The sequence below is a fragment of the Ornithorhynchus anatinus genome, chromosome 5, assembly GCF_004115215.2.
Source record: "Ornithorhynchus anatinus isolate Pmale09 chromosome 5, mOrnAna1.pri.v4, whole genome shotgun sequence".
Lineage (NCBI taxonomy): Eukaryota > Metazoa > Chordata > Mammalia > Monotremata > Ornithorhynchidae > Ornithorhynchus > Ornithorhynchus anatinus.
The window spans coordinates 21718537-21745796 of NC_041732.1; the positions used below are offsets into that span (position 1 = coordinate 21718537).

At 46.1% G+C, this 27260-nt stretch overlaps 1 protein-coding gene across 1 annotated transcript in view; it reads left to right on the forward strand.

Annotated features, from left to right (window-relative positions):
* ABHD2 (abhydrolase domain containing 2, acylglycerol lipase) overlaps window positions 1–27260 on the forward strand; it is a 109978-nt gene that overhangs the window by 56409 nt on the left and 26309 nt on the right. Inside the window, exons 4-5 of the mRNA XM_029064839.2 lie at window positions 17533–17708; window positions 21621–21788. Of these exons, the coding sequence (XP_028920672.1) occupies window positions 17533–17708; window positions 21621–21788 (344 nt within the window). The remainder of the gene's footprint in view (window positions 1–17532; window positions 17709–21620; window positions 21789–27260) is intronic.

Here is a 27260-nt window from a genome sequence, read left to right on the forward strand (position 1 = left end):
CCCGCCCTCTACTCCTTCCCCTTCCCCTCCCCTCAGCACTGTGCTCATTTGTATATATTATGTATTACCCTATTTATTTTGTTAATGAGGTGTACATCCCCTTGATTCTATTTATCTTGATGATGTTGTCTTGATTTTGTTTTGTTTTGTTTTGCTCTGCTGTCTGTCTCCCCCGATTAGACTGTGAGCCCGTCATTAGGCAGGGATTGTCTCTATCTGTTGCCGAATTGTACATTCCAAGCGTTTAGTACAGTGTTCTGCAAATAGTAGTGCTCAATAAATACTATTGAATGAATGAATGAATAGCCCACATGGGGCTTACAGTCTTAATTCCCACTTTACAGGTGAAGTAACTGAGGCAAAGAGAAGTGAAGTGATTTGCCCAAGGTCACACAGCACACAAGTGGCAGAGCCGGGATTAGAACCCATGTCCTTCTGAATTGCATGCCTGTGCTCTCTTCACTAGGCCACGTTGCTTCGCTAGTAAACCCTTAACAAATATATTTAAAAACAAATTAAATTGGGGAGGACTGTCTGGTTAGTAGTAGTAGAATAGTAGTAACAGTATTTATTAAGCAAGTGCTGGGTGCAGATTACTGCAGCACTAGGAAGGAGTATACAGGTGTTAGTCCCCCCGGGCCGATGCATGCCCGCAGAGAGGAAGGCAGTTGAAGCGAAGCTTCCATAAAACTAGAATTATAACACCTCTGCCTGTAGTAAAGAAAATATGCTTCTTTGAGAGACTGGCTTCTTTTTAGAGGCAAAGGTTTGGCTTGCTTTGATCTAACCAAAAGGAGTTCCCTGGCTTAATAGAAAGAGCACGGCCCTGGGAGCCAGAGGAGCTAGGTTCTAATCCCGACTCTGCCACTGCCTGCTACGTGACCTTGGACAAGTCACTGAGCTTCTCTGTGCCTCAGTATCCTAAAGCATCCCCTGTCGACTGTAAGCTCACCGTGTGCCGGAAACGTCATCTAGCAGTTCTGTTATACTGTACTCTCCCAAGTGCTTAGCAGAGATTGATCATGATGACTGAGAAGCAGCATGGCCTAGTGGCAAGAGCACGGGCTTGGGAGTCAGAGGTGGTGGGTTCTAATCCCGGCTCCACCGCTTGTCTGTGTGACCTTGGGCAAGTTGTTTAACTTCTCTGTGCCTCAGTTACCTCATCTGTAAAATGGGGATCAAGACTGTGAGTCCCACGTGGGACAAGCTGATTACCTTGTATCTACCCAGCGCTTTGAACACTGCTTGGCACATAGTAAGCACTTAACAGATACTACTACTATAACAAATACTATAATTATTACTGTGGAAGCAGCGTGGCTCAGTGGAAAGAGCCCAGGCTTGGGAGTCAGAGGTCGTGGGTTCTAATTCCGCCTCTGCCGCTTGCCAGCTCTGTGACTTGGGGCAAGTCACTTCTCTGTGCCCCAGTTATCTCATCTGTAAAATGGGGATTAAAACTGTGAGACCTACGTGGGACAAACTGATCACCTTGTATCCCCCCCAGCGCTTAGAACAGTGCTTTGCACATAGTAAGCACTTACCAAATACCACTACTATTATTATTATTATTATTAAGCACCTACTGTGTACCAAGCACTGGGGTCACTACAAGCAAATCAAGTTGGATGCAGTCCCTGCCCCACGTGGAGCTCCCATTTTATAGATGAGGGACGTGAGGCACAGAGAAGTCAAGTGATTTATCTGTCCCGAGGTCACTCAGCAGACAACAGTGCTTGGCATATAGAAAACGCATAACAATAATAATAATTATTATGCGGTGAAGCTCAATAAATATGATTAAGGGTGTTCTTTCTCACTCTTGTACTGCAAACCCCATATGGAACACACTGTGTCTGACCTGATGACCTTGAATCTACCTCAGCACTTATTATAGTGCTTGGCACTTAGTAAGTGCTGCACTAAAGCTGCAATTATTTTTATTAACCCTTGCAGGGGTAGAATCATATGTGCCAGCCTTAGTTACGCTGAGTTGTGATTAGCCTTTGTTGAAGTTAATTGATATTTGCACAGGGCTTTATGACACTGACTCCCTACTTACACGTCACTAAGTACTTGGACTCTCATACCCGCTGCTGCACTTATGCACATATCTTTATCTTTTATTACTTCCCCCTCCCTGTAATCATTCTGGTGTCTGTCTCCTCCAGATTGTAAACTCCAAGCTCAGAGTTCGTATCTGCTAACTCTATTGTACTCTCCCAAATGCACTGCCCACAGTAAGGGCTCAGTAGAGATCATCAATTGTCATATTCCATTGAATATTCATTGGCAACTATCCAGTGGAGTTCTGCTAGCACATTTTGTTTTATTTTTAGTGGTATTTGCTAGCATTTACTATGGCAGGCACTGTACTAATGCCGGGATCGATAGAAACTAATCAGGTTCGATATAGTCCGTGTCCCATGTGGAGCTCACAATCTTAATCCCCATTTTATAGATGAGATAACTGAGGCACAGAGAAGTGAAGTGACTTACCCAAGGTCACCCAGCAGACAAGTGGCCCTTCTGACTCTCAGGCCCGTGCTCTATCCACTGGGCCACATTGCGGGATCACTTTGCTTCACTCAAGCTGTAGTTAGATACTTAAGTTTCATTTTTCTAGAATACTTAAAATTAGTTTCTCTTAGCAAGAGTATGTAGAGTAATTGAAGCTGAGCATCTATAGTAAACCCCGTGGCTGTATTTATTAATCATTTTTGTTTAATAACATGAACTTCATGCTCTGTAGGCCATAGAGACAGCTGATGGCCCACGGATCATTAAGCCTGATATTTCAGGGGCCCAGTTTCACAGCGCGGCTCAGTGGAAAGAGCCGGGGCTTGGGAGTCAGAGGTCATGGGTTCTAATCCCGGCTCCGCCACTTGTCAGCTGTGTGACTTTGGGCAAGTCACTTAACTTCTCAGGGCCTCAGTTCCCTCAACTGTAAAATGGAGATGAAGACTGTGAACCTCACGTGGGACAACCTGGTCACCTTGTATCCCCCTCAGCGTTGCCATTATTATTCAAGCTCCTAGTACAGTGCTCTGTACATAGTAAATTCATTCATTCATTCAATAGTATTTATTGCGCGCTTACTATGTGCAGAGCACTGTACTAAGCGCTTGGAATGTACAAATCGGCCACAGATAGGGACAGTCCCTGCCCACTGATGGGCTTACAGTCTAATCGGAGGAGACAGACAGTAAATGCTCAATAAATACTACTGAATGAATAAGCTGGAACGAGGGAATTTGGGCCTATAATTTTTTCGAAAATCATTCTGGTTTTGGCCAGATGGGACCGTCTCCACCTAGCAGTAAATAGCCTCTAAATCAATCAGTCAATCATTGGTATTTATTGAGTGCTTACTATGTGCAAAGCACTGTACTAAGCAATTAGGAGAGTACAATGCAACAATACAACAATAGTACATCTAACATTTCCCCTGGATTATGCCATGCGGCCAGAAGCAGTCCTTCTGGAGGCATCATCATCGATGGTATTTATTGAGCACTTATTGGGTGCAGAGCTCTTGGGAGAGTGCAGTCCCACAGAGTTGGTAGACACGTTTTCAGCCTACAATGAGGATCCAGTCTAGAGGTCGTGGTGTTAGCACAAGTAACAGCCTCTCACTCCAGCTCTTTCTGCCTCCCGACCCTGCTCTTCTACCTACTCCCATCTTGGGCCTCGCTGCCCAGAATCCTTTGCTACCAGTACCCCGAAGGAGTAGCTATTGTTTGGACAGGGGCGCCGGCCAATCAGGAGGATGTGCTTTTAAATCACAACAGCATAGAAGGAGCTTATGGCTCTATACTCTAAGCTCGTCGTGGGCAGGAAATGTGTCTGTGATGTCGTTACTCTTAAGGTATTATGTTGTATTCTCCCAAGCACTTAGTACAGTGCTCTGCACACAGTAAGGACTCAATAAATATGGTTGATTGATTGACAGGAGCAGTAGTATGAAATCTACCTCCAGGTATATGATCTCACAAGGGAGTTGTCGGGATGGATGGTACTTCAGATCTCCAGAATACAGTGCCACACCCTCATGTCATACCATCAAGCTCCATCCTTGTAGTCTTCCTGGAGCCTGAAGTGGGAAGAGAGAGAGGAGGCTGGCAGGGAGCTTACAAGAGGACACCAGCCAGTGCTTGGATTTTGGCCCTTCAGGCTGCAATTCTCTCAATCACTTGCACGGAATAAAGTGCAAAATATTTTCAGAATCACAGAGCCTCAAGTTCTGTCAGGGACCTGGGCAAATCGGGACAGTTGGTAACCTCAGCTAGCATCAAGGCCATGGACACCCGGAGAATTCATTAAAATCTTTCCCTCACAGATGTGGGTACTTTTACCTTAGGTCCGTTGGAGCAGAAAGAAGCATTTTCTCTGTGTCGCAACTTCCATGGGCCTGGCCTTGCCATTTAGACTTAGAAAGAGCTCAGCAGAATAGCTAGCAACAGCACTGAGAACGGAAGTCTGGCAGCTGCAAAGACGTCCATGCCTTAGGCCAAAAGCTGCTGTTTTCACAGCGCATCCCTGATCAGGCTCACACTTGTTTTCCGTTGTCTGGAAAGCTGACCATTTTGTTTTCTGCTCTCTGGGAGCAGGACTACGTTGCTGGCTTTCAGAATATTAATTGTTACATATGCTGAAAGCTGCTATCAGACATTTTGTGGGGCCGTAGTGTTAGAATTGCCTAAGGTCTGTCCTTGGGAGGTGGGCCCGATTTCAAAGGGGGTATAGAAGACATAGTCCCCCTGAGACCATATCCCCTCAATTTATGACACAGAATTTTATTTTTTATGGTATTTTACGCGCTTACTATATGCCAAGCGTGTTCTAAACTCGGGGTAGATGCATGTTAATTAGGTCGGACATAGTCCCTGCCTGCATGGAGTGGAGTCTAAGTAGGAGGGAGAACAGGGATTGAATCCCCATTTTATAGTTGAGAAAAATGAGGCACAGAAAAGTAAAGTGACTTGCCCAAGGTCACACAACAAGTAATTGGCAGAGCAGAGACTAGAACCCAGATCGTTGGACTCACAACCCCGTGTTTTTTTCATTAGGCCATGCTGTTTCCCAGAATTTTCTGGGCCTAAGTATTAGTAGTAAAATTTGGGTACCTTTTTTAAGAAGTCTCCCCCCCCCCCCCCCCAATGAGAGTTGACCTTCAAGGGGGCCCTGAGGCAAGCCTAACCCAAGAATAGACCTGCCTTTACCTCTGTGTCATCCCCTTCTCCCCTCTGCCTACCCAGTGTGCAGACATTGACTGATTCTGGGTTTTAGGGTACTGAAAAGGTGGAGCTTCTAGATCTCGGCCATGAACTTGGGCCACTCCAAGGTCTGAGGAAAGGTTGGCATCTCTTGCAAAAGGCAAGAAGCTTTTGTAAAAAATGATCTGTCAAGACCCAATCTGACCTTCAGGGTAGATCATCCAAAACTGGAGGGAAGGAGCCGGAATCGGTGAGATCTGGTTTGTTCTCTACCCCCCGTGAGCACTTAATAAAAGAGGAAAGGTGTCCAGTGATGCAGTGGAAATTGAGCTAAGGAGGGTAACTGGGGCACAGAGAAGTGAGATGACTTGCCTAAGGTCACACAGCGAACAATCAATCAGTGGTATTTATTGAGCACTTACTATGTGCAGAGCACTGTACTAAGCTCTTGGGAGAGTACAGTAAAACAGAATTAGCAGACACGTTCCCTGCGCATAATGAGTTTACACGTGGCAAAGCCAGGATTAGAACCCAGGTCCTTCTGACTACCGGCCCTTTGCTCTAACCAGTAGGCCACACTGTTGCTTTCTTTCTGGGAAATACCTTCTTGGGCCCAGTGAACTTTATTCTCTTTTAGGGAGAAGTGCAGAACCAGGCTTGGATTTATGAGGGCTTGGAGCAGAAGATAGGAAACAAAAGAGGTCTCATTCTGGGTAACATAGCCAGAGAAGTTGAGAAAGGGGATCACCAGTGAAAATAGTTAAAGGGCCTGGGTTCCCTGGGGGAATTCTAAGCAATAAGATATTTGATGAAATTCTAGGAAGTAGTTTTCATTGTGGGTAGAGAATATGTCTGTTACACAGTGAGCACTAAATAAATATAGATGACGGAAGTAGTTGACCCTGTCGAACACTACTTAGATGCCAGGTGCCTCACTCACTGCTACACCTTCAAAGTTCCATATCTGAAGACTGGAAACAAATCCCTCACTGAAAAGAAAGCTCACCAGATTAATTCCTTCTTACTTAAAGAAATGCCTACCCTCTTTTTCTGACAGAGAATTTTGGGGCCCAAATCAATCCATCAGTGGTATGTATGGAGCGCTTACTGTGGACAGAGCACTGTACTTAAGTGCTAGGGAGAGTCCATATAATGAAGTCGGTAGACACATTCCCTGCCCACAACAAGCTTCCAATCTAGAGGGGGAGAAGGGAATGAAGGACTGTTGGGCCGGCCCAGTCTTGATGGACATTCTCCCCAGTGAGGAAATGGGCAGAGCCCTGTCTCTGAAGACTCACTGGAGGGCAAACTGCCCTCATTAGCCTGACTTTGAAACACAGTCGCTAATAGTTTGAGCACTGTGCTGTTTGCAGGCCACTGAACGGTATACCTGTTGTGGGGAAGAGCCAAAAAAGGATGAAAGGAGGTCCTTCTCTTGAAGAGTTTATAATATAAGGGGAGCAGAATAATCTAGCAGTTGAAGACCAGATTAAACTAAAAACATGAACATTCAGTTCACTTTAAAAGCACAAGGGCCAGGGGCCTAGTGGGAAGAACACGGGCCTGGGAGTCAGAAGTCCTGGGTTTGAATCTAGGCTCTTTTTATTCCTAAAACTCGTCAAGAGCTTACATTGCGCAAAGCACTGTAGTGAGTCCTTGGGGAAAGGTAGGAGAATATTGAATCAGATATGGGCCCTGGCTTCCCAGGGGCACTCAATCTAAAAAGAGGGGGGAGGAACAACTGAATAAATCAGTTAAAAATGCAAAAAAAAACAAATCATCACAAGTTCTAATTGGATAGATGGTGCGAAAGGAAACCACAGCTATACACAGGCTTTGATAAAGGAGTGATCCAATTTACAGGAAAAGCTGAGTTGAAGGCCAAGTATTTGGTGCTGAATTGTACTTCCCAAGGGCTAAGTACAGTGCTCTGCACATAGTAAGCGCTCCATAAATACGACTGAATGAACAAGTACAGTAATCCAGGCCTAAGGTATCCGTGGGAATTGAGAGGAAGAGTCTAATACTGATTGAGGTCTTGGTGATGGATTATATAAAGAAGGTGAAAAGCAGTGTGCTCTAGTGGAAAGAGCCCAGGACTGGGAGTCAGAAGGACCTGGGTTCTAGTTCCAGCTCTGCCACTTGTCTTCTCTGTGAATTTGGGCAAGTCACTCCACTACTCGGTGCCTCAGTTCCCTCATCTGAAAAATGGGGATTAAGACAATGAACCCCAACTGGGACTCAGACTATGATCAACCCAATTAGCTCATATCTACCCTGGTGCTTAGTACGGTGCCTGGCACATAGTAAGCACTTAATAAGTACCATTAAAAAAGTGGTGAATGAAAGAGGGGAGTCCAAGATAACTGCAAGATCTTGAGGGAGGAGGCAGGTGCTTTTAACACTGATGAGTCACTTCACTTCTGTGCCTCAGTTACCTCAGTTATCTAAAATGGGGATTAAGACTTTGAGCCCCATGTGGGACATGGACTGTGTCCAACCTGATTACCCTGTATCTACCCCAGCGCTTAGAACAGTGCCCAGTGCGTAGCACTTGACAAATGCTGTTTTAAAAAAAAAAGTGATGGCTGGAGGATTGGTAAGGTGTCATGGTAGCAGTGGGACATCCAGGAAACAATGACCTGAGAGTAGAGCTGTCCACATGGAGTTGGGAGTCAAAGCTTTGCAGATTGGTGTGTACCCCAGAAGAGTGAGGGGGGGAGCCACCAACGGCCAAGGAACCTCAGACTGAAGAGAGTGGTCTCTTTTTGGCAGGAATGACTCCTGTTGGATGTTTTCCAACAAGGAACGGTGGTATTTGTTAAACACTCACAATGGGCCAAGCAGTGACGTAGCTACGAGATCATCAGATCGGACACAGTCCCTGAAGAGTATCTGTATTTTCCCAGTCCAGGCAAAACTGGGCCACTTTGGTCTTCCAGACATTCATGGTTCATTCCAAATCGTCCCATGTACAGCTGGTTGGGTGACAGCCACCTGTTCAGCGCTTCTGTTTCCAAAGGCCCCAAAATTGCCATTGCACAGTCAAAGAACCTACACCTTCACAAAGCTCTTTGTTTATGAAAAAGCCTAAAGAGCAGGAAGAAGAGCAGGCTGTATTCTCCCCACAGTCTGGGAATCCCAAGGAGAGACAGGGGGAGCAGCTTTGAGTCTCAGATCACCTACCTGATCCAGGGAACAGGGATAGGGTTAGGAATAAATCCCAGGCCTCCCGACTGTCACGGCAGACTTTGAGCCTTTAGAGGACAGGGATTGCATCTTCCTCTTCTTCTGTATGATCTCCATGCATCTAGGACAGTACTCTATTCTCAGATATTTTGATGAGGCTGTGTTTTCCCCATGTCCATCCTTGGCAGAAGTAGCTGTAACTAGCACAAGCACGTAAAATCATCACTCTCTAGTCTTCCAGGCAAGGCATTCATTCAGCCAACAAATGCCTATTGAGCACACAGAGTGTGGAAAGTTGGGCTCCAGCTTTCCTTATCAGACAGCCTATCCTTTTGTCACTCCAGCTCCTCTAGCTTTGGGGGATGCAGTTTTTAGAAAGAGTACTTAGAAGAGAGTAGCGCTATTGGCCCAAGGCAAAATGTGTTTCACACCCTGTTCCCGGCTGTGGATTATCCCTTATATAATGGATTTCAGATTTGGGTTTGGAGGGAACTCTTTCCTCCGTGCCCTGAAGCAGGATTCTAGACAGTGGGTAAATTCAGATAGAAAAGAGGATTTTGTTGTGGTTATTAGCATTCAAAAGTCATGTGGTTAATCTGAGTCATTTCAATGTGTGTGTGTGTGTGTGAGAGAGAGAGAGAGAGAATGTGGCAAGTGGCAACAGAATTGAGTTTTGCTATTCCTCTCGTTTCTGGCTCCAGGCCACCACTCAGCTATGGCTTCTCTCCTGGTTCCATATGAGAACTAATTGCAGAGACCGACAATCCAAGTTGTTGAAACGTCTCTCAAGCGGTTGGAGGGAGCTCGCAAATGGCAAGCATCCAGCTCCCATCGATGTTAATCAGCTAGAAAAGAAATGCAATTATTGGCTTCCAAAGCTCTTCAGAAAGCTACAGATAAAACAATCGAATTTCTCAAGTACATTAAGGGCCATTTACGTGGCTACAGATCAGGCATCATTTTATTGACTCCATTATAGGCTCATCTCCTTCTGAGAGCCTCTTCTCGACAACTTTTCTAATGCTTACTGTTCTGTCTTACTGGAATGTAAGAGAAGCAACATGGCGATAGTGGATAAAGCACGGGCCTAGGAGGACCTGGGTTCTATTGCTGGCTCTGTCACTCCTCTTCTGTGTGACCTTGGGCCAGTCACTCAACAACTCAGTACCTCTGTTTCCTTACCTGTAAAATGGGAATTCAATACTTATTCTCCCTTCCCCTTAAACTGGTAACCCCAGGTGGGACAGAGACTCTGTCCAAATTGATTCTCTTGTATCCACCTCAGAACTCTGTATGATGCTTGACACGTAGTAATTACTCAAGAATGATGGCATTATTATTATCATTTTTAATAGTAATAATGATTAAAAAATGACTGGAGCCAAACTTTTCCTGATAACACATTTTGCTTCTACCCAGTTGCCTTAGTTTGGTAGGAGAAAGTCACCAGGGATTCAGGGCCAAGCTGAGGGCCAAGATTCAGGGAGAGGAGTGCTTCATTCAGTGGTATTTATTGAACATTTACTGTGCACAGAGAGAGCCCTGTACTAAGTGCTTGGAAGAGGACAGTAGAACAGAGTTGGTAGATATGTTCCCTGTCCACAAGGAGCTTAGAGTCTGGAGTTGTTCCTGGCAAGAATGGAATTACCTGGAGATCAGTATTGTACTGCCAACCTGACGTGACCGCCTCTTGTCCGGTGTTTGTCCATGGCATAGATCGCCTTCAGTGCAGAACTCATTCAATTCAATCGCATCTAATGAGCGTTTACTATGTGCAAAGCACTGTACTAAGCGCTTGGGAGAGTACAGTAGAACAACAAACAGACACATTCCTGTCCCCACCAAGCTGACGGTCTAGAGGGTGAGACAGACATTAATCTAAATAAATAGATAAATAAATTACAAATATATACATATGTGCTGTGGGGATGGGAGGGAGGAGCAAGAAAGAGCGGCATAGAAGGGAGTGAGAAAAGAGAAGAAGGGGGCTTAATCAGGGAAGGCTTCTTGGAGGAGATGGGCCTTCAATAAGGTTTTGAATTGGGGGAGAGCAATTATCTGACTGATATGAGGAGGGAGGGTGTTCCAGGTCAGAGGGAGGATCGTGGACACAAGGTCGGCAGCGAGATAGATGAGATCGAGGTTCAGTGAGGTTAGCGTTAGAATGTGCGGAGGATGACTATGGTTTCAAAAGAGAAGGCTTGGCAGTTCGGCACCCCCTCCCCCCCCCCCCCCCTGCCCGCCGCTACAAGACCCCGAGGGCTTTAAACTGCAGCAGTCGGCACCCCAAGTCCAACCTCCTTCCAGACTGCCGAGCCAAACCAGGGAGAACCCCTGCCACCCTCCCCCATGCCCCCCGGGACCCTCCTGCCCACTCTGTCCAGGTGGGGCCTGCAGCAGCCAGAGACCTCTAGAAAGGTGAGGATGCTGGGAAAAGTGGGTTGTGATTGGACTGGGGATGAGCTGGGTGGCAGCACCCTGAAGCCCTGATCGTTCCACTCCTCTGGGGCTGCTGAAAACTCTGCGTCTCCTCTTTTAGGCTGTTTTTCTATTTACATCAGTCCGTTATTTTAAACTCCTTCCCACCGTTGTCTTAGACTGGGACAGCTCAGAACTGCCTTATTTAATTCCCATCCATCTGTGGATTTTTTTTTCCTCTCAGCCACTAGTAATCAATCCATTAATGGTATTTGTTGAGCGCTTACTATGTGCAGAGCTCTGTACTAAGCACTTGGGTGAATCCAATACTACAGAATTAGCAGAGGCATTCCTTGCCCAAGACAAGTTTACAGTCCAGTAGAATGCTCTACACATAATAGGCGCTTAATAAATGTCATTATTACTTCTACTACTGCCGCACTTCCAGCACCTGTGAAGTCCAGACCTTCATCACTGTTGCAAAACCCAGGGGGCAAAGGCCCATCCCTGAACTGGGATCCCGTTGTAATGTAAACAGCCCTTTCCCCCAGTCACTGACTTGTTCAACAAATCTTTTAGATTTACATTCAGGTCCTGAGTCTGGACTTCCAAGCTCCCCATCTCTTCTGTTCTCCTCTCACTTCAAGGGCTTGAGGGCGATTTTGTTTGGGTTTTCTCCCACGAGGATGACCGATGATTCCATTTACCTGTAATCTCCATCACTGTGATTTACCATGTTTCCGAATATTTAATTCCAAGGCTTTTTAGAGGTGGCAGCTACAGATCACTCTGGTTTAGCCCTTTTGCCAAAAAAGAAGTCTTTTAAGGGTTAGGAGCTCAATAAGGCCGTTGGCTTATCAGAAATAAGGAAGGTGAGCTGAATAATTTAAGATATCTTGCAAACCATTGCAGTTTGCTTCTCATGTCAAGTTTCCTTATTCCCTCATCTTCACAAAGACAATGGGAAAAAGTCTCAGAAAAATCTTCCCTCATCACTGTGGATTTGGAGTTACACCTCTTTATTCTTGCCCCACCAAGGAAATGTGCAAAATGAGCCCTGCTTGTCTCAAAATTCAGAACCCCACTAAAAGCCCTGCTGGAGACTGATTTTCCATTTGATTAGAGATCTCCTTTAAAGCTTGGGCTGATCATTCCACTCAATACACTCTTCTTTAAGACTGCAGAGGGCCTGCCACTAGGGATTAATCAATCAACTGATCAACCAGTGGTATTTATTGAGCATGTATTGTGGGCAAAGCACTGTACTAAGCGCTTGGGAGAGTACAACAGAGTTGGCAGATACTTTCCCTGCCCACAAAGAGCTTTCAGGATGGAAGTGGAGATTACCAAGCCCAGTGTGAACCTTTGGGGTGATTCATTTCTTTGCCAAAATTCGAATGATGGACTCTGGCCACCTCTTCCAGTCAAGGATTATATGTTGTTTACTTTGTGTATGTATGTGTGAAGTTTGGGGTTTTTTTTAATGGTATTTGTTAAGCACTTACTATCTGCAACGGGCACTATGGTAAAGTGCTGGGGTAGATACAGACTAATCACGTTAGACATGGTCCATGTCATACATGAGGGGCACAATCTTAATCCCCATTTTACAGGTGAGGTAAATGAGGCCCAGAGAAGTGAAGTAACTTGCCCAGGGTCACCCAGCAGACAAGTGGTGGAGCCGGAATTAGAGAACCCAGGTCTTTCTGATTCCCAGGCCCATACTCTATCCATTAGGCCATGCTGTTTCTCTTTGTGTTCAGTCATTCAATCAATCATGTTTATTGAGCGCTTACTGTGTGCAGAGCACAATTCTAAGTGCTTGGGAGAGCACAATAAAACAGACACATTTCTTGCCCACACCAAGCTTACTGTCTAGGGGGATGAGCTTAAAGTCTAGAGGGAGTTCACAGCATTCTCACAAAACGAGAAAGGAGCAATTGTTCTTCTCCCAAGTTCCCAGGTGAAGAATCCAGAACGCAAAGTGGAGAATCACCAATTGGCTTTTCTCCCGGCCTCCAGAACCTGAGTGGAAAGGCTAAAGAATCCTTCCTTTTGCTGGTTTACTAATGGGTGATGTCCTGCCACCGACCACACCTAACCCAAGGGTTGAAATTGAATAAATCCATCAGTAGTCTTCCGGGGTCAGAACAGGTCTCGGGGCCATTAGCCAGAAGGAAACGCAACCCCTTCTCCCTCCCTCAGCCCTCTATGTACAAAAAAAAGAAAGAAAGAAGCAAAGCACCAAGAAAACAGGATTGCTTAATAGGTGGCCTCCCTAGCAATGTCAGGAGGAAGTGTGTGGGAGAGTAGTTTTCCACCTCCTCCCACCCCGCCCCGTCTCCCAAGGCAGTGTGGTTAAGAATCATATCTCCACAGTTTCTAAACGTTGCGTGAGCTACTCTAAACTCACTGAGGACCACCACAGGTTCTAGAAAGAGCAGGCAGGTTTGTTTCACTCAAATTCATCACAGTTCAGTCTCTTCTTGTACTCAGACCTAGATGGTTTTTTCTTTTTTCTGGTTTCTGAATGGACTGTTTTGCCTAGAGAGGTGAGAATAAAGGCTGTAACCCTCAAGTCCTTTCCAGAACCCATTACTGGGGAAAAGGGCAGGTCTGTTGTGTGTCAGTGAAGCCCCGTGATGCTTCATTAACTGGGCTTTGGCAGGAGCGCCATCAGGTTAGGTGACAGATCAGCTTTCTTCTCCCTTCCCCTCTCCTCTCCCAACCGCAGCTGGATTTTCTGACTTTATATGTTATCCTGGAGGTGGGAAGACTGTTTATGTTGATGCTCAAACTCAGTCTACATGCCTAATGATTTGGGTTCAGGGTTTCTATTTTCTTCAAGTGTCTCTGTCTCCTATTTATGTTTAGAAAACAAAGAAAGGATAACTCTGAAATGGCGTCTTGTCATTATTATTATTATCTAATATTATGATTTAAACATTTAACTAATACCACTATCATTATCGTCAACAATAATAATACTAGTAATAACAATAGTGGTATTAGTTAAATGCTTACTGTGTTCCAACACTAAACTAAACCCTGGGATAAATGCAAGATAATCAGTCGGGGCCCTGTCCAACATGGGATTACAGTCAAAGTAAAAGGGAGCACAGGTCTTGAATCCCCATTTTACAGGTGAGGAAACTGAGGTCCGGGGAAGTTAAGTGACTTGCCCAAGGTCACATAGCAGCCAAGTGGCACAGCCAGGATTAAAACCCAAGTCTTCTGACTCAGGTTAATTTCTTTCTCCCTCACTTTGATTTGCCTAGAGAGGCTGGGTGAGAACTGGTTTAGTTTACTGGCAAGAGTTGAATCATTTTTACGTCTGTTTTTCCAGAAGCTTTTTTCCAAGTCCTTGGGGAGAAAAAAAAAGTTTAAATTCTATATTTCAACGATCCAACCCTCAAGACGAATAACTCCCAGGAGACAAATTAGTCAAGAGATGTTTTGGTCCCGATCAAAAAGCTGACCTCTCCTTCCTTCATTTTAAACTTGGGGAAATGTTAGTGCTGAGAATTAGTCAAGAGCACATATCTCCCCGATATTGTGCCCTCTACATCCAACTGGAAAAATCTCTTGATTCTGAAGGGACTGAGACCTTCTACAAATCACAGTCCTTTCACCCCAGTCTCCCCAGCTAGGTTGATCCAATACCGTACCTGGATGAAAGTCTGCCAAGGTACCCTATGATCATTAAACAGGGTGTTCTCTTCTTCAAAGCCCCATGGAGAATAATGCTCACACTGGGAGTGATGCCATCCTCCATTTGGAAAGAGTATCACGAATGACAGGCAGGGAACTGAAAATGTTTATGGCTCTATGTGCCAGGAAAAAAAAGTTTTATTTTGGAATCGTGGCCAAATGTCAGGTTAGGGAATTGTTATTGTTGAGCCCTGGTCTCCTGCAGAGAGAAAAACAACTTGTCTCCACTCCCTCCTCTCCTTTAATGGTATTTGTTAAATACTGACTATGTGCCGGGCACTGTACTAAACACTGGGGTAGATACAGGATAATCAGAAGTCCGTGTCCCACGAGGGGCTCACACTCTTGATCCCCGTTTTACAGATGAGATAACCGAGGTACAGAGAAGTGAAGTGACTTGTCCAGGGTCACACAGCAGACAAGCGGCATCAGTGGGATTAGAACCCAGGTCCTTCTGACTCCCAGGCCTGTGCTCTCCCCATTAGGCCATGCTGCTTCTCCCTTGCTTTCCATTTGAAGCAAACCCATGCCAGTGGAGAGTACTCCCTGGGCACCGCAACTTTCCTGCCCCTCGGTTCTGCCACCCCCCAGCGTGCCTTTCAGTCTGTCAGCCTCCCTTCCCACTTTAGCTGGGCCCAGAGTGGATTTCTGGTGACCGCCCCAGACTAATTTAGAAAAATTACAGATGTCCTATAATTGGAACCTTCCTGAACACATTGGTCAGCCTACTTTGCTTCGACCTCCTAGACGCTCTAATTCATTTTCTGTGTGTGGATATGTACTTGTGGGTTGGAGAATGCTTGCTTCGTGCCCAGTGTGGGTCCCACAGAGGACACAGACCTGAGATAGAGGTGTTGCGGAGTGCTGGGATGAGCGGTATCCCATCGATTCCTCCTCCTTTTCTTTCCCCAGGCCATCAAGGTCACCAAGAAGGGACAAAACAGTCCGTAAATCGGATTTAGGGTTCTGATATCCCAGTTTCAACCAAAATCAAAATTCTGTATTCCTCTTCCATCAAGGAAAACTCACACTGTAGTCCACCCGCTTTTAGACATATTCTAATATTTCCACATGATTAGAATACTAAAACTGCATCTTTAAAATGTTTCCTCTGTTCTCCTGGCTTTCAGTTTCCCTGCTTCAATCCTCCCTGTAGCAGCTGTTTGGGGCAGGGAACCAACTCTTTTGTAGCATACTCTCCCAAGCACTTAGAACAGTGCTTTTCACACAATAAGCACTGTGCTCCTTGCTTTGCACTTGGGGAAGCAGCATGGCCTAGTGGGTAGTACCCAGGCCTGGGATTCAGAAGGACCTGGTTTCTCATCCTACCTCCTCCACCTGCCTGCTGTGTGACCTTGCGCAGATCTCTTGGCTTCTCTGTGCCTCACTTCCTTCTCCTGTAAAATGGGGATTAAGACCGAACTTCACGTGATACCTGATTAATTTGTATCAACCCCAGCACTTAGTACAGTGCCTAGCACATAGTAAGCATCTGATTGATTTGTATCGACCCCAACACTTAGTAAAGTGCCTAGCACATAGTAAGTATTTTAAAAATACCATTAAAAAAGCCCTCGATAAATACCAATGATTGCCGTGCACATGCCTACAAACATTTCTTGACATCACATCCTGCTCTGTCCAGCTGGATGCACACTGTCCGAAAAACTTTCCCTAATCCCCTTGTAGTGTTCTCGCCAAAATTCCTAGTGAAAACATAGTCTGTGGAAGACCTGGACCTCTGGTCAACCTCTTTTTAAGGCATATTGGCTCCTCACTCCTGGCTGGAATTGCCCCTTACCACAGTTTCTAGCCTCCTCTCTAACAAGTTCCATTTCTCCCCATGGATATCAAATGACATCATAAAGCTGAATACAGGAGAATCTACTTTTTTCCTTCTCTTTTCTCCTCTATGATTCCATAAGCCAGCCTATAAGAAGGAGTAAGGGGTGCTGGGAGAAACCTTGCCCTGGAGGAGTCTGGGAGAGTAAGGGAGCCAAAACCCTCCTTCCTGCCTCTTGTCCCCAAAGCTGACCTAATAATAAAAATAATTACGATATTTCTTAAGCACTTACTATGTGTCAAGAGCTGTTTTAGGCTCTGGGGAAGATACAGGATGATCAGGTCAGACACAGTCCCTGTCCCACACGGGGCTCACAGTCTAAGTAGGAGGGAGAACAGGTGTTGAATTTCCATTTCACAGATGAGGTAACTGAGGCACAGAAAAGTGACTTGGACAAGGTCACACAGCAAGCATGTTTTGGAGCCCGAATTAGAACCCAGATTCTCTGACTCCCAGGCCTGGCCTCTTTCCACTAAGCGATCCTGCTCCTCCCCTGCCACCCCACATCGTAATGCTCATCCCTCCCGCTGTTACTGCTCTTCCCCACCTTGTCCCCTTCCACGCTGCCCAGATTTCAGGGGCCCCTAGATTTTAATATAACCTGCCCCTTATCGTGATTCCTTCCAGAATTACAGCCGAAGAGAAGCTGCAGTTCTAACTCCTTTGGGATTTAAAGTTGTGCAGGGTTTGGGGATCAATGGCCTGTAGGGAGAAGCATTGGGAAAAAATGGCTAACAGCATGCAAGGGAACTGTTGATTGGACCCCATTGGGCAACTTCAGTGCCAAATCCTCCTGTTCTAATGAGTATTTGGTTGTCTGCAGCATAACTTTTTCAAAGTATCTAAGAGCCCAAAGAAAGGAAATGCCATTATTACAGTGCTTTGGGGGTTTTTTTGTAACTTCGCTCAAATGGGGTACGTCTTCGGACTTTGGAGTATGAATAGACAGGACAGGAAAGAACCAAATTGCGAGCCCCTTTTTAATAGGTGCCAAGCACAAGAGATGATGAGAGCTTACCTGATGTTTCAGTAGGGTCACCTCTTTCACTTAGATTTTTCTCAGATCTTCCAGGGAAAAGACTACTCTTCTCGAAGACCTATCACATTGGGTTAAAAAGATGAAACTCTCTTCTCAGTGCCTTTCTCGTCTCTTCTTAGGTACATCCCCCCGTTGATTTGGGGCAAGAGCGGGCACATCCAGACGGCGTTGTACGGGAAGATGGGACGAGTTAGGTCCCCTCATCCTTATGGCCTGCGCAAGTTCATCACCATGTCAGATGGAGCCACGTCCACTTTTGACCTTTTCGAGCCCCTGGCGGAGCACTGCATTGGAGGTGGGTCCCGGGAAGATGACTGTGTAATGTCTCGAGAGCTTTTAAAGTGTAAATAAGGCACTTGGAATCCGCAGCACGTTTTTTGTTTTTCCATTTGCTCGGCACATAGTAAGCGCTTAACAAATACCGCAATTATTCTTCTCTCATTTGGTCCGTACAACATGCTTGAGAGATGAGAAGAGGCAGGTATGATGCAGTGGTATTTTAGTCGTATTAATTGTGCACTTACTGTGTGCAAAGCACTGTGCTAAGCACTTGGGAGAGTATAATATAACAACAGACACAATCCTGCCCACAACGAGTTCACAGTCTAGAAGGACAGACATTCATATAAATAAATAAATTACAGAGATATACATTTGTACTATGGGGTTGGGAGGGAGGATGAATGAAGGAGCAAGTAAGAGCGGCGCAGAAGGGAATGGGAGAAGAGGAGGGCTTAGTCAGGGAAGGCTTCTTGGAGGAGATGTGCCTTGAATAAGGCTCACTCTGATTTGACAGGTGAAGAAAATGAAGCCCATAAAGGTTAAGTGACTTCTCGGAGGTCGCACAGCTGGCCAGTTGCAAAGCAGGAATAGTATTTATTAAGTCATACTGAGTGCAGAGCACCGTAGTTGCGCACTAGGAGAGAGTACATAGGTGGGATTTAGGCATGGTCTGTCCCCCTCCGTGGATTGACAATCTAAGAGAGCTTTGATTCCTAACCCACACTACTCATCATCCTTAAATATACATTACAGTGGCTTCTCTGGGGCTGGGAGTCCAAAACCTGTGATTATGAAGGGTTACTCTTGACCTCTGAGTGTATTTTAAGGAAGCTAATAGATGTTAACGGAATTTTGTATTTGCAAAAGGCTCTCTGACCACTTAAGCTCTTCAAAAAAAAAAGTAATATGTGAATCCAAAAACAAGAAATGATCGAAACCCTGATGGCTACAAGCGGGAGAACAGTCAGGGTCCTTAATGGTCCAGTAGGTTTTGCAAGTAAATGAGCAAATTGATACCGGGCCGTGTGACTTCTTAAAAGTGCTGTCATTGCAGTCATCAGTTGTCTATTGATCGGAGCAGCACCACCCGTGTAGCTTATCCTAGAGCTGGTAGGACATTCTCAGGTTTCTCTAGGACTCTGTCTATCCTTCAGTCAGAGAACAGGGCAGGAAGCGGGAGCCCTAGGCTTCTCCCAAGCTGTGTCTCACCCTCTCTCTGACCACTTGTTAGTCACTTCCTGGATTGCCAGCCCAGTCGATAGTATAACAAGAGTCCTGCCCTAAGGGCTTATGGATGTTTATGGCTAAGCAGGGAACATGGTGTCTCTGGTGTTAGAAGCCCGGAAAAATGGCTGCAGGATCTGTATCCGTGATGTTACCTGCCCTTTATGGAGTCTTTAAAGGCTTTAAAATTGATCTTCTGGCCCACAGTGTAGGTTTTGTTGGACATCAGAAGACAGCCTTTGAAGCTGAGCTAGTGGGGTTAAAAGGGAAGCAGTGACCTAGCAGAAAGGGTACAGGCCTGGGACTCAGAGGACCTGGGTTTTACTCCTGGCCCTGTCATATCCCCGCTGTGTGACCTTGGACAAGTCACTTCAATCAGTTGTATTTATTGAGCACCTAGTATGTGCAGAGCACTGTACTAAGTGCTTGGGAGAGTACAATACAACAGATTTGGTAGACATGTTCCCTTCCCACAATGAGCTAAAAGTTTAGAGGGGGATACAGACATTAATACTAATAAATAAATTCAGATATGTACAAAAGTGCTGTGGGGCTGAGGGAGGGATGCAAATCCAAGCACAGGGTTGACGCAAAGGGAGTAGGAGAAGAGGAAATGAGGGCTTAGTTGGGGAAGACATCTTGGAGGAGATGTGCTTTTAATAGGTTGTCACAATTTCTCTCTGCCTCAGTTTCCTCATCTGTAAAATGGCGATCAAACACATGTTCTCCCTCCCTCTTGGAGGACAAGGTTTAGGTGGGAAGATGAGAAGATTTTTTTTTTTTACATATGTTAAGTTGGCGGTGTCAGCGGGACGTCAAGTAGAGATATTCTAAAGGCAGGGGGAAATGTTTGACTGCAGGGAAGGAGAGAGATAGGGCTGCCGAGGCAGATTTGGGAATCATCTGCGTAGAGATGGTGGTTGAAGCCGTGGGCGTGGATGAGGTCTCCAAGGGAATAGGCGTAGATGGAGAATAGAAGAGGACCCAGAACTGAGCCTTGAGATAGATACCCCATGCACAGGTAGAGGGTGGGAGTCAGAGGAGGAGACTGAGAAAGAGCAGTTAGAGAACTATGAGGAGAACCAAGAGAGGACAGTGTCCGTGAGGCCCGGGGTAGATAATGTTTCCAGGAGAAGGGAGTGGTCCATGTTGTCGAAGGCAGCAGAAAGGTCAAGGAGGGTGAGGATGGTAATGGTTCTGCCCTAAGGGTGAGGATGGTAATGGCCCTGCCCTATTAACTTCTTGCCTCGGGGGTTAAGACAGGCCACCTGGCATTCCACAGATAATGACTGATGGAGACCATCTTGGTCTGTCTGTACTCTAGTTTGGTCAGATTGAGTCCCGTTTGCTGTTTTGTAAACTCCCACTTCAGTTTGGTAGTCACGGAAGGCATTCAGAACGTACTAATGACAGTGATTAACTATTAATGTCAATGATTTAGGGGCCACAGGCAGAAAACAGAAAACCCCTTTGTATGTATGTACCCTGTAGGGTACAGCTCAGGACCTCGTATTTCAGAAGGACTCAGAAAATATTGTTGGTGGAAAATGACAGAAAATACAATATGTATTTTTTATGGTATTTGTTAAGTGCTTCCTACATGCCAGGCTCTGTACCGAGCGCTGGGAAAGATACAAGCTTGGATGTACTCCGTGTACTATGTGGGACTCTCAGTCTTAATCTCCATTTTATAGCTGAGGTAACTGAGGCACAGAGAAGTGAAGTGATTTGCCCATGGTCACCCAGAAGGCTAATGGTGGAGCAGGGTTTAGAACCCATTCAGCCCATGCTCTATCCGCTCTCATGACTTCCGGTCACCTAATGTTCTTATTATTGCTGTGGTCATTACCTTTAATGAAAAGAAAGTTTATACTTAGTTTCTTCATGGCAGAAGTTTCCAATTATGTATTTTCAAGCAGCCTGACATTTCACTGGCTTGTTTCAGTACACAATTAGCATGACAGGTTTTCCTCCTGGTAGCGCGGCCTTTGCTTCCTGCTCCACTAGAAATTGTTGTTCAATTGAAGCTTTTTGGATTTCTGGAAAAATAATGTAAGCGGAGGGACAGAGGAGTGAGAGCCGTGCTTAGTTTGAATCTCTGCTTAGCCACATTCCGGCATGTTCTCAGGAATGGCAATGTCTTGGGAGGACGAAGCTTTGAAGATTCAAGAAGTGCCTTAAGAGAAGCCACTCTCAATGAATTTTGGATGCGGTATTTGCCGATCGGTTATTTCACTTCAGTTTTGAAAAACCAAACGTTAGCTGATGAATAAAGGGCAGGGTTTTCTTCACAAAGTGCCTGTAAATCTCCTGAGAGAGTCACGGGCTTGAATAACCCAGAAAACTCCCACTAGGGCAGTTAACCCCGAAGGCTGAAAGCATAAATCGCCTCCAGGCCTCAGTTGCCTTGTCTCGAAATCTACTGCCTCGAGTGTGAGCCCTGAGTGGGCAGGGACGGTACTTCATTTGAGGATCTTGCTTCTATCCTGGCACTTAGCCCATTAGCCCACTTAACGCATTGAAAGGGCTTAATAAATACCTCTGTTATCATTATTATTCATATTATCTCAGATTGGGATTAAAGGACTGTTGAGATTACTGGTATCTCTGGCTCGTACTGGACCAAATGGCATCAGATTTATTTCCGTGTAAAGTCCCCTGGCTCATCTTACCTCTGTATTTTTCCTCCCTCAACACGTAGATGACGTCACGATGGTCATCTGTCCTGGAATTGCCAACCACAGTGAGAAGCAGTACATCCGCACCTTTGTGGACTACGCCCAGAAAAATGGCTACCGGTGTGCCGTGCTGAACCACCTGGGAGCACTGCCCAACATCGAGTTGACGTCTCCACGCATGTTCACTTACGGTACGCGGGTCCGGTGCTTTCAGCTGCGTCTCACGCTCCATCTTCTCCCTCGCTCTGGCTGTGCCCTGCCCTTGCCTCACAGTGGCTCAGCTAGGCCTCAGAGTTCATGCATCTGTTACCTATCTCTTCTCCTCTGGGAAACTTCAGCTGCAAAATGGAAACCTGTAGGACAGTCTGATTCCTTACATTGGTTCCAGTTGTATTTTGATCCTCCCCGGTCTGAGCCATAAGCCTTTTAACATGTTTTTAAAGTAGCGTGTAAACCCCCCTCTCTCTAAAGATGATTATCCTGATGGATTCCTGTGGATCAGTTGTCCGTCTCATCATCCTCATCATCACCACTAGTGTTTATTAGAAGGGTACTCTATATTAAGCTCTGTACTTAGCCCCGGGGAAGAATACAAATCAGGTGACAAAGATGGAGAGCTCACAAGCTGAGGGGAGAAATCCCTCGCTTCGATTGAGCGCCTACTTGTGTGCAGATCACTGGGATGGGAAGGTTAGGGAGGGGAGAGCATTTGGAAGGAATGATGAGTTGCATTTTGGGGAGATAATGAGCTGGAGGTGTCAGCAGGACATCCATGTAGAGATTCATAGAGAGAAATCCACTGTTCAGAAATTCCAGATGACTTTCAGTAACATCAGTATGAATTGAGCTCTCACTGAAGGCAACGCACTGGGCTAGGAACTTGGGAACATACAGCAGAAAGAAAAATCCTAGCCGTTCCCCTCCAGGTAATTAGACAATCTAACGGAGGAGGCAGGTAGACACAAATTGTAAATATGCCTCAGGATTAAGGAGAAAAACAGAGGTCACAACTGATAAAAGAAGACAGATAGTGACTGCGTATATGGAAGAAGTACACCAGCCCTAAGGTGAGTTGGAAGGACATTTCCAGAGAGATGGGCATTAATTAGAGAAGGCCTCCTGCAGGAGGTGGCTCTGAGAAGGACTCCAGAGCTGGGGAGGGGGTGGTTTGGTGTATTTTGGAGCAGAGGATTTTCCGTGTGGAGGGCGGAGCAGGCATCTGGGTCGGAGAAAGGAGAGTTGGGAGCGAGGTACAGTTAGGAGAGCTTCGGAGGAGCAGAGAGTGTCAGCTGGCAAATCTGCAAGCAGATCCCTGGTATCTATGCTGGAGCCCTAGAACCTATAGAGGGTAAATTGGCCCAAAAAGGCAACAACCCATCCCAATCCACCTTCTCCGGCCATCGTATCTCACTCTGCACAATTAAGTATTCTCCAACTGATGGTTATCCAGAGCTGCAGCACTTGGGGCTCCCCCAGAAGTAGGGGAGTTTATGCTCCTCAGCTTCCTTCTCGTAACTCCGAGCCTTGCAGCTGAGAGGCAATTCATTGCCCTCTTAGCTGCCCCGAGCCACACACATGCAGAGACACCTTTGACTAAACAGGACAGCTGGGACCTACTGTCAACAGTGGAAAGAGGAGAAGACACTCCTGCCCTTGAGCAAAATAACTTCCTGGGCAGAGTAATTCTTCTCCCGTTGTAGACGCCTGTTCAGTATCTTTAGAGAAAAAACATCCTGCTGGGCATTTCTGAACCCTTTTTACCTTATTCAGAGTGGAACAATTCATCTTACAGTTTTCTTTCTGCGTGACAGCAGGAGAAGCATTTTGAAGGCTTTGGAAGCTTGAGTGTGTGCTGAATATCATTTTAGAGTAAGTTTCTTGTCTGTGGGATGAAGGGGAGGAAATGAGTCCTGTCTGATTTTGATCTGGTGTGAGGCAGGTCTGAAAAGGCTTAAGAACACCTCAGAACTCTGCCACTGAACAGGCTAAGATAGGCTGAATAGTAACCCAAGACTTTAGGACCAAAACTGCTCTCCTGTCTACCAGTCAGCCGGGTATACAGACGGTTAGGCAAATCTGCCTGACAGTGAATAATTATTTCTTCCAAATGACTGTGGATTTCTCCCATCCTTTTTTTTCATGGAGAAATTTGGAAAAGAGGGAAGAGGTAATGATCTGAGCAAGATAGGGACTGGGTCCGACCTGATTAATTTGCGTCCACCCCGGCGCTTAGAACAAGGCTTGACACATAGTAAGCACTCAACAAATACCCTAATAATAATCATCTGTCTCTATCATGGCACTGAAATTGCAGAACTATTCTATTGGATCCTAAGGCTTTCTTCCCCCTAAAATTCTTGCTAATAATGTGCTAATCCAGAAGGACCTGGGTTGTAATCCCAGCTCCACCACTTGATTGCTGTGTGACCTTGGGCAAGCCACTTCACTTCCCAATTACCTCAGTTGTATAATGGGGATTAAGACTGTGAGCCTCATGTGGGACATGGACTGCGCCCAACTTGATTAGTTTGTATCTTCTCCAGTGCTTAGTACAGTGCCTGGCACATAGTGGGAGCTTAACAATTATATGTTTTTTAGAAACATGAAATTTAGCCCTGCTCCAAATACCAGAACCAGATCTGAAATTCCACTGACTACTAGTTTCTGGGTCAGGCTACAGAAGACCTCATTTCCTGGCTCACTCCTTTGTTCTGTGTCCAGAGACAGTTTTGAAACCCTCACCCCTTTGCTAGCGACTGACTGAGATCTATCAGCCAAGTTTCTCTGAGATTTGTCCCAGTTATTGTGGCTGGGATGGAGGACAATTGCTGGTGGGTTTTAGACCCTGCCCAACCTGCAGTGAGTCATCAGGACTAAAAATAAAATATTAAGCGGTTGGGGTGACTAACAGGCCTACTGCAATGAAACATACCAAAACAGCCACTAAAGCACTGATGATAGGAATTGCATTGAGATCAGTTCGGGGGCAAAATTTGCCGTGGTTTGGGGATGGGAAGGGTCACTGGCCCTTGGAAAGAGGGGTTGGTCGATCGATGGCCATAATTTTAACATTGAGGGAGGTTGTTGTAATCATTCAAGCATTGAAAGGGCCACTGGCTTTAATTGGAACAGTGTGGCACGGGAGGCCCGTTGGCTTAATTTATCTTGTTTTTATAACCTTGCACAATGTTTGGAATGTTCAGCATTTCCTACCGGTGGCCCCACAAAGGCCTAGTAAAATAAAGAATGCCGTCTGCTCCCTGGTGCCAAAACACCCTGTCCAGGCAGCCCCGCGTGCCTATTGAGGGCTGAGCGGAACTGACCTGCTGCCCCCTAGGCCGAGGTAATCTACTGGACCCTGGAGCGATCCAGCCAGATCACTTGGGCTTTTTGGCACCGTGTTTCCAAGGTTGTCTTCGGGAGTCGGGACCCCAGCCTGGCTGGCCGCGACTTATAGCGGGATGTCCCAGGCTTTGATTTAGGTCTGGAGTTCAGGGGCTGGAAATCAAGATCTGTCCCCAGCAGGTTTTCTCCTCCTCTGAATAAAAATGCGACAATCACAAGGGGATTCCTGGACTTGCTGCATCCTCTGCAGTGCCTATTTCCCATTGAATCATCCCTGTTGCGAAAAAATATGAGGTGGCTGTGCAGCACTCAAATGGCAACAGTGGAAGCCTCTAAATTTCTCAAAGCGTGCTCCCACCCTTCCCTTCCAGGCCCTAATAGCTGCCAGTCGAGGTCCGGCATACCGGTGGTTTCAGCCTCCCGTTGAACCAAGAATTAGGCAGGGTAATTGGGTAAATTGAGGTAAATGTCCCAGGTAGGGTGGATGGAGCATTTGTGGGGGCTCTGAGCCTGCTTTCTCTGGCTTGGATAGTGGGTTTTCTGTCCTGAGAAAGGAGCAGGGTACCAGGGAGAAAAGATCTCCTGAAGACAGGTGCTCCATCTGAGAAAGGAATCATGCCCATAAAGATCTGTAGAGAGAAAATCTCCCAAGCGCTTAGTACAGTGCTCTGCACACACTAAGTGCGCAATAAATACGATTGAATGAATAAATGATCAAAAATTGTGAGAAACAGCGTGGCCTAGTGGATAGAGCACAGACTTGGGAGCCAGAAGGTCCTGGGTTCTAATTTCGGCTCCACCATTTGACTGCTGTGTGTCCTTAGGCAAGTCACATCACTTCTCCATGCCCCAGTTCCCTCATCTTTAAAATGGGGATTGAGGGTCTGAGCCCCAAGTGGGACAGAGACTGTGTCCAACCTGATTAGCTTGAAACTACCCCAGTGCTTAAAACAGTGCTTGACACATAGTGGCAAATTAGTAGCACTTAATACTTAAAATTCTTAAATTTTAAAATACTTAAAATTCCATTGTTCTTATTACTATCATTATCATTGTTATTATTATTCTAATCCAGGCTCCCCAAGTTGTCTGTTGTGTGACCTTGGGCAGGTCACTTCACTGCCTCAGTTTCCTCATCTGTAAAACGAGGATTAAGGCTGTGAACCCCAAGTGGGACACGGACGGTGTCCAACTCGATTAACTTGTCCCACTGCAGCTCTTAGTATGGTGCCTGGCACATAGCAAGCGTTTAACGAATACCATAAAAAAGCACCACGCTGCTTTGCTGTCTCAAGAGTAAATCCTAGTGAGCCCTCAGTTAGCACCTGAGCCGTTAGAATCGATTCTTAGAGGTGACGTCGTTGGGCTGGCCTGAACTTTGGCTTCCCCTAAAAGCCACGATCAGAGCCGTGGCGGCTCCACTGGCATGCATGCCCGGGGCTGCCGTAGGCGCGTGCTGTTTGGGCCTCTACGGCCACATTTCCCCTGATGAATCAGTCTTGCAGCAGCATCTCCGTATCTCCTAGAAATGACCCAAGAATGAATCAAAACATTTGTCCTCTGGGAACAATGGAGGCGGCCAGCACTCCTACCCCAACCTGAGTCCAGGAAGGATACCAGTTTAAAGGCCTGGCCAGTTTAGTCACTTGGATCATCACTTCCTCCTCCTCCTCCTTCCCCGCCCCTTTCTTGCCCCCACCCACAAGGAGCACGGATGTCACGTGATCCAAATCCCCTTTGCTTTCCTCCATCCCTGAATTTCAAGCCACCTGGCCCTCTTCATTCCATTTAGGGGAAAATGCCTGTTCAAACAAAGTGGTTCTTAAGCAGACTTCGCCCGAGGCTCGGCCGGAAATCTCCTAGCGGGGGCATTAGGCTCCACGAGGCCGGTGCCTTTCCGTTGGAGCTTCAAAGGTGAACCGGTAATAATAATCATCAATCCCTCCAACCAGGGCTGCCCCAGTTTTACACTGTTTCATTCATTCATTCAGTCGTATTTATTGAGCACTCACTGTGTGCAGAGCACTGTACCAAGTGCTTGGGAGAGTACAATTCAACAATAAACGGAAACATTCCATGCCTGCACAAGCTTACAGTCTTGGCAGGGGAGACAGATGTTAATATAAATTAATAAATAACAGATATGTACATAAGTGCTGTGGGGCTGGGAGAGGGGAAGTACAAAGGGAGCAAGACAGGGCAACAGAGAAGGGAGAAGAGGATGGGGGGCTTAGTCAGGGAAGGCCTCTTGGAGGAGGTGTGCCTTCTACACTCTTCTACTGTAGACAGCGGCAATGCCGTCAGCTTTACTGACTCCC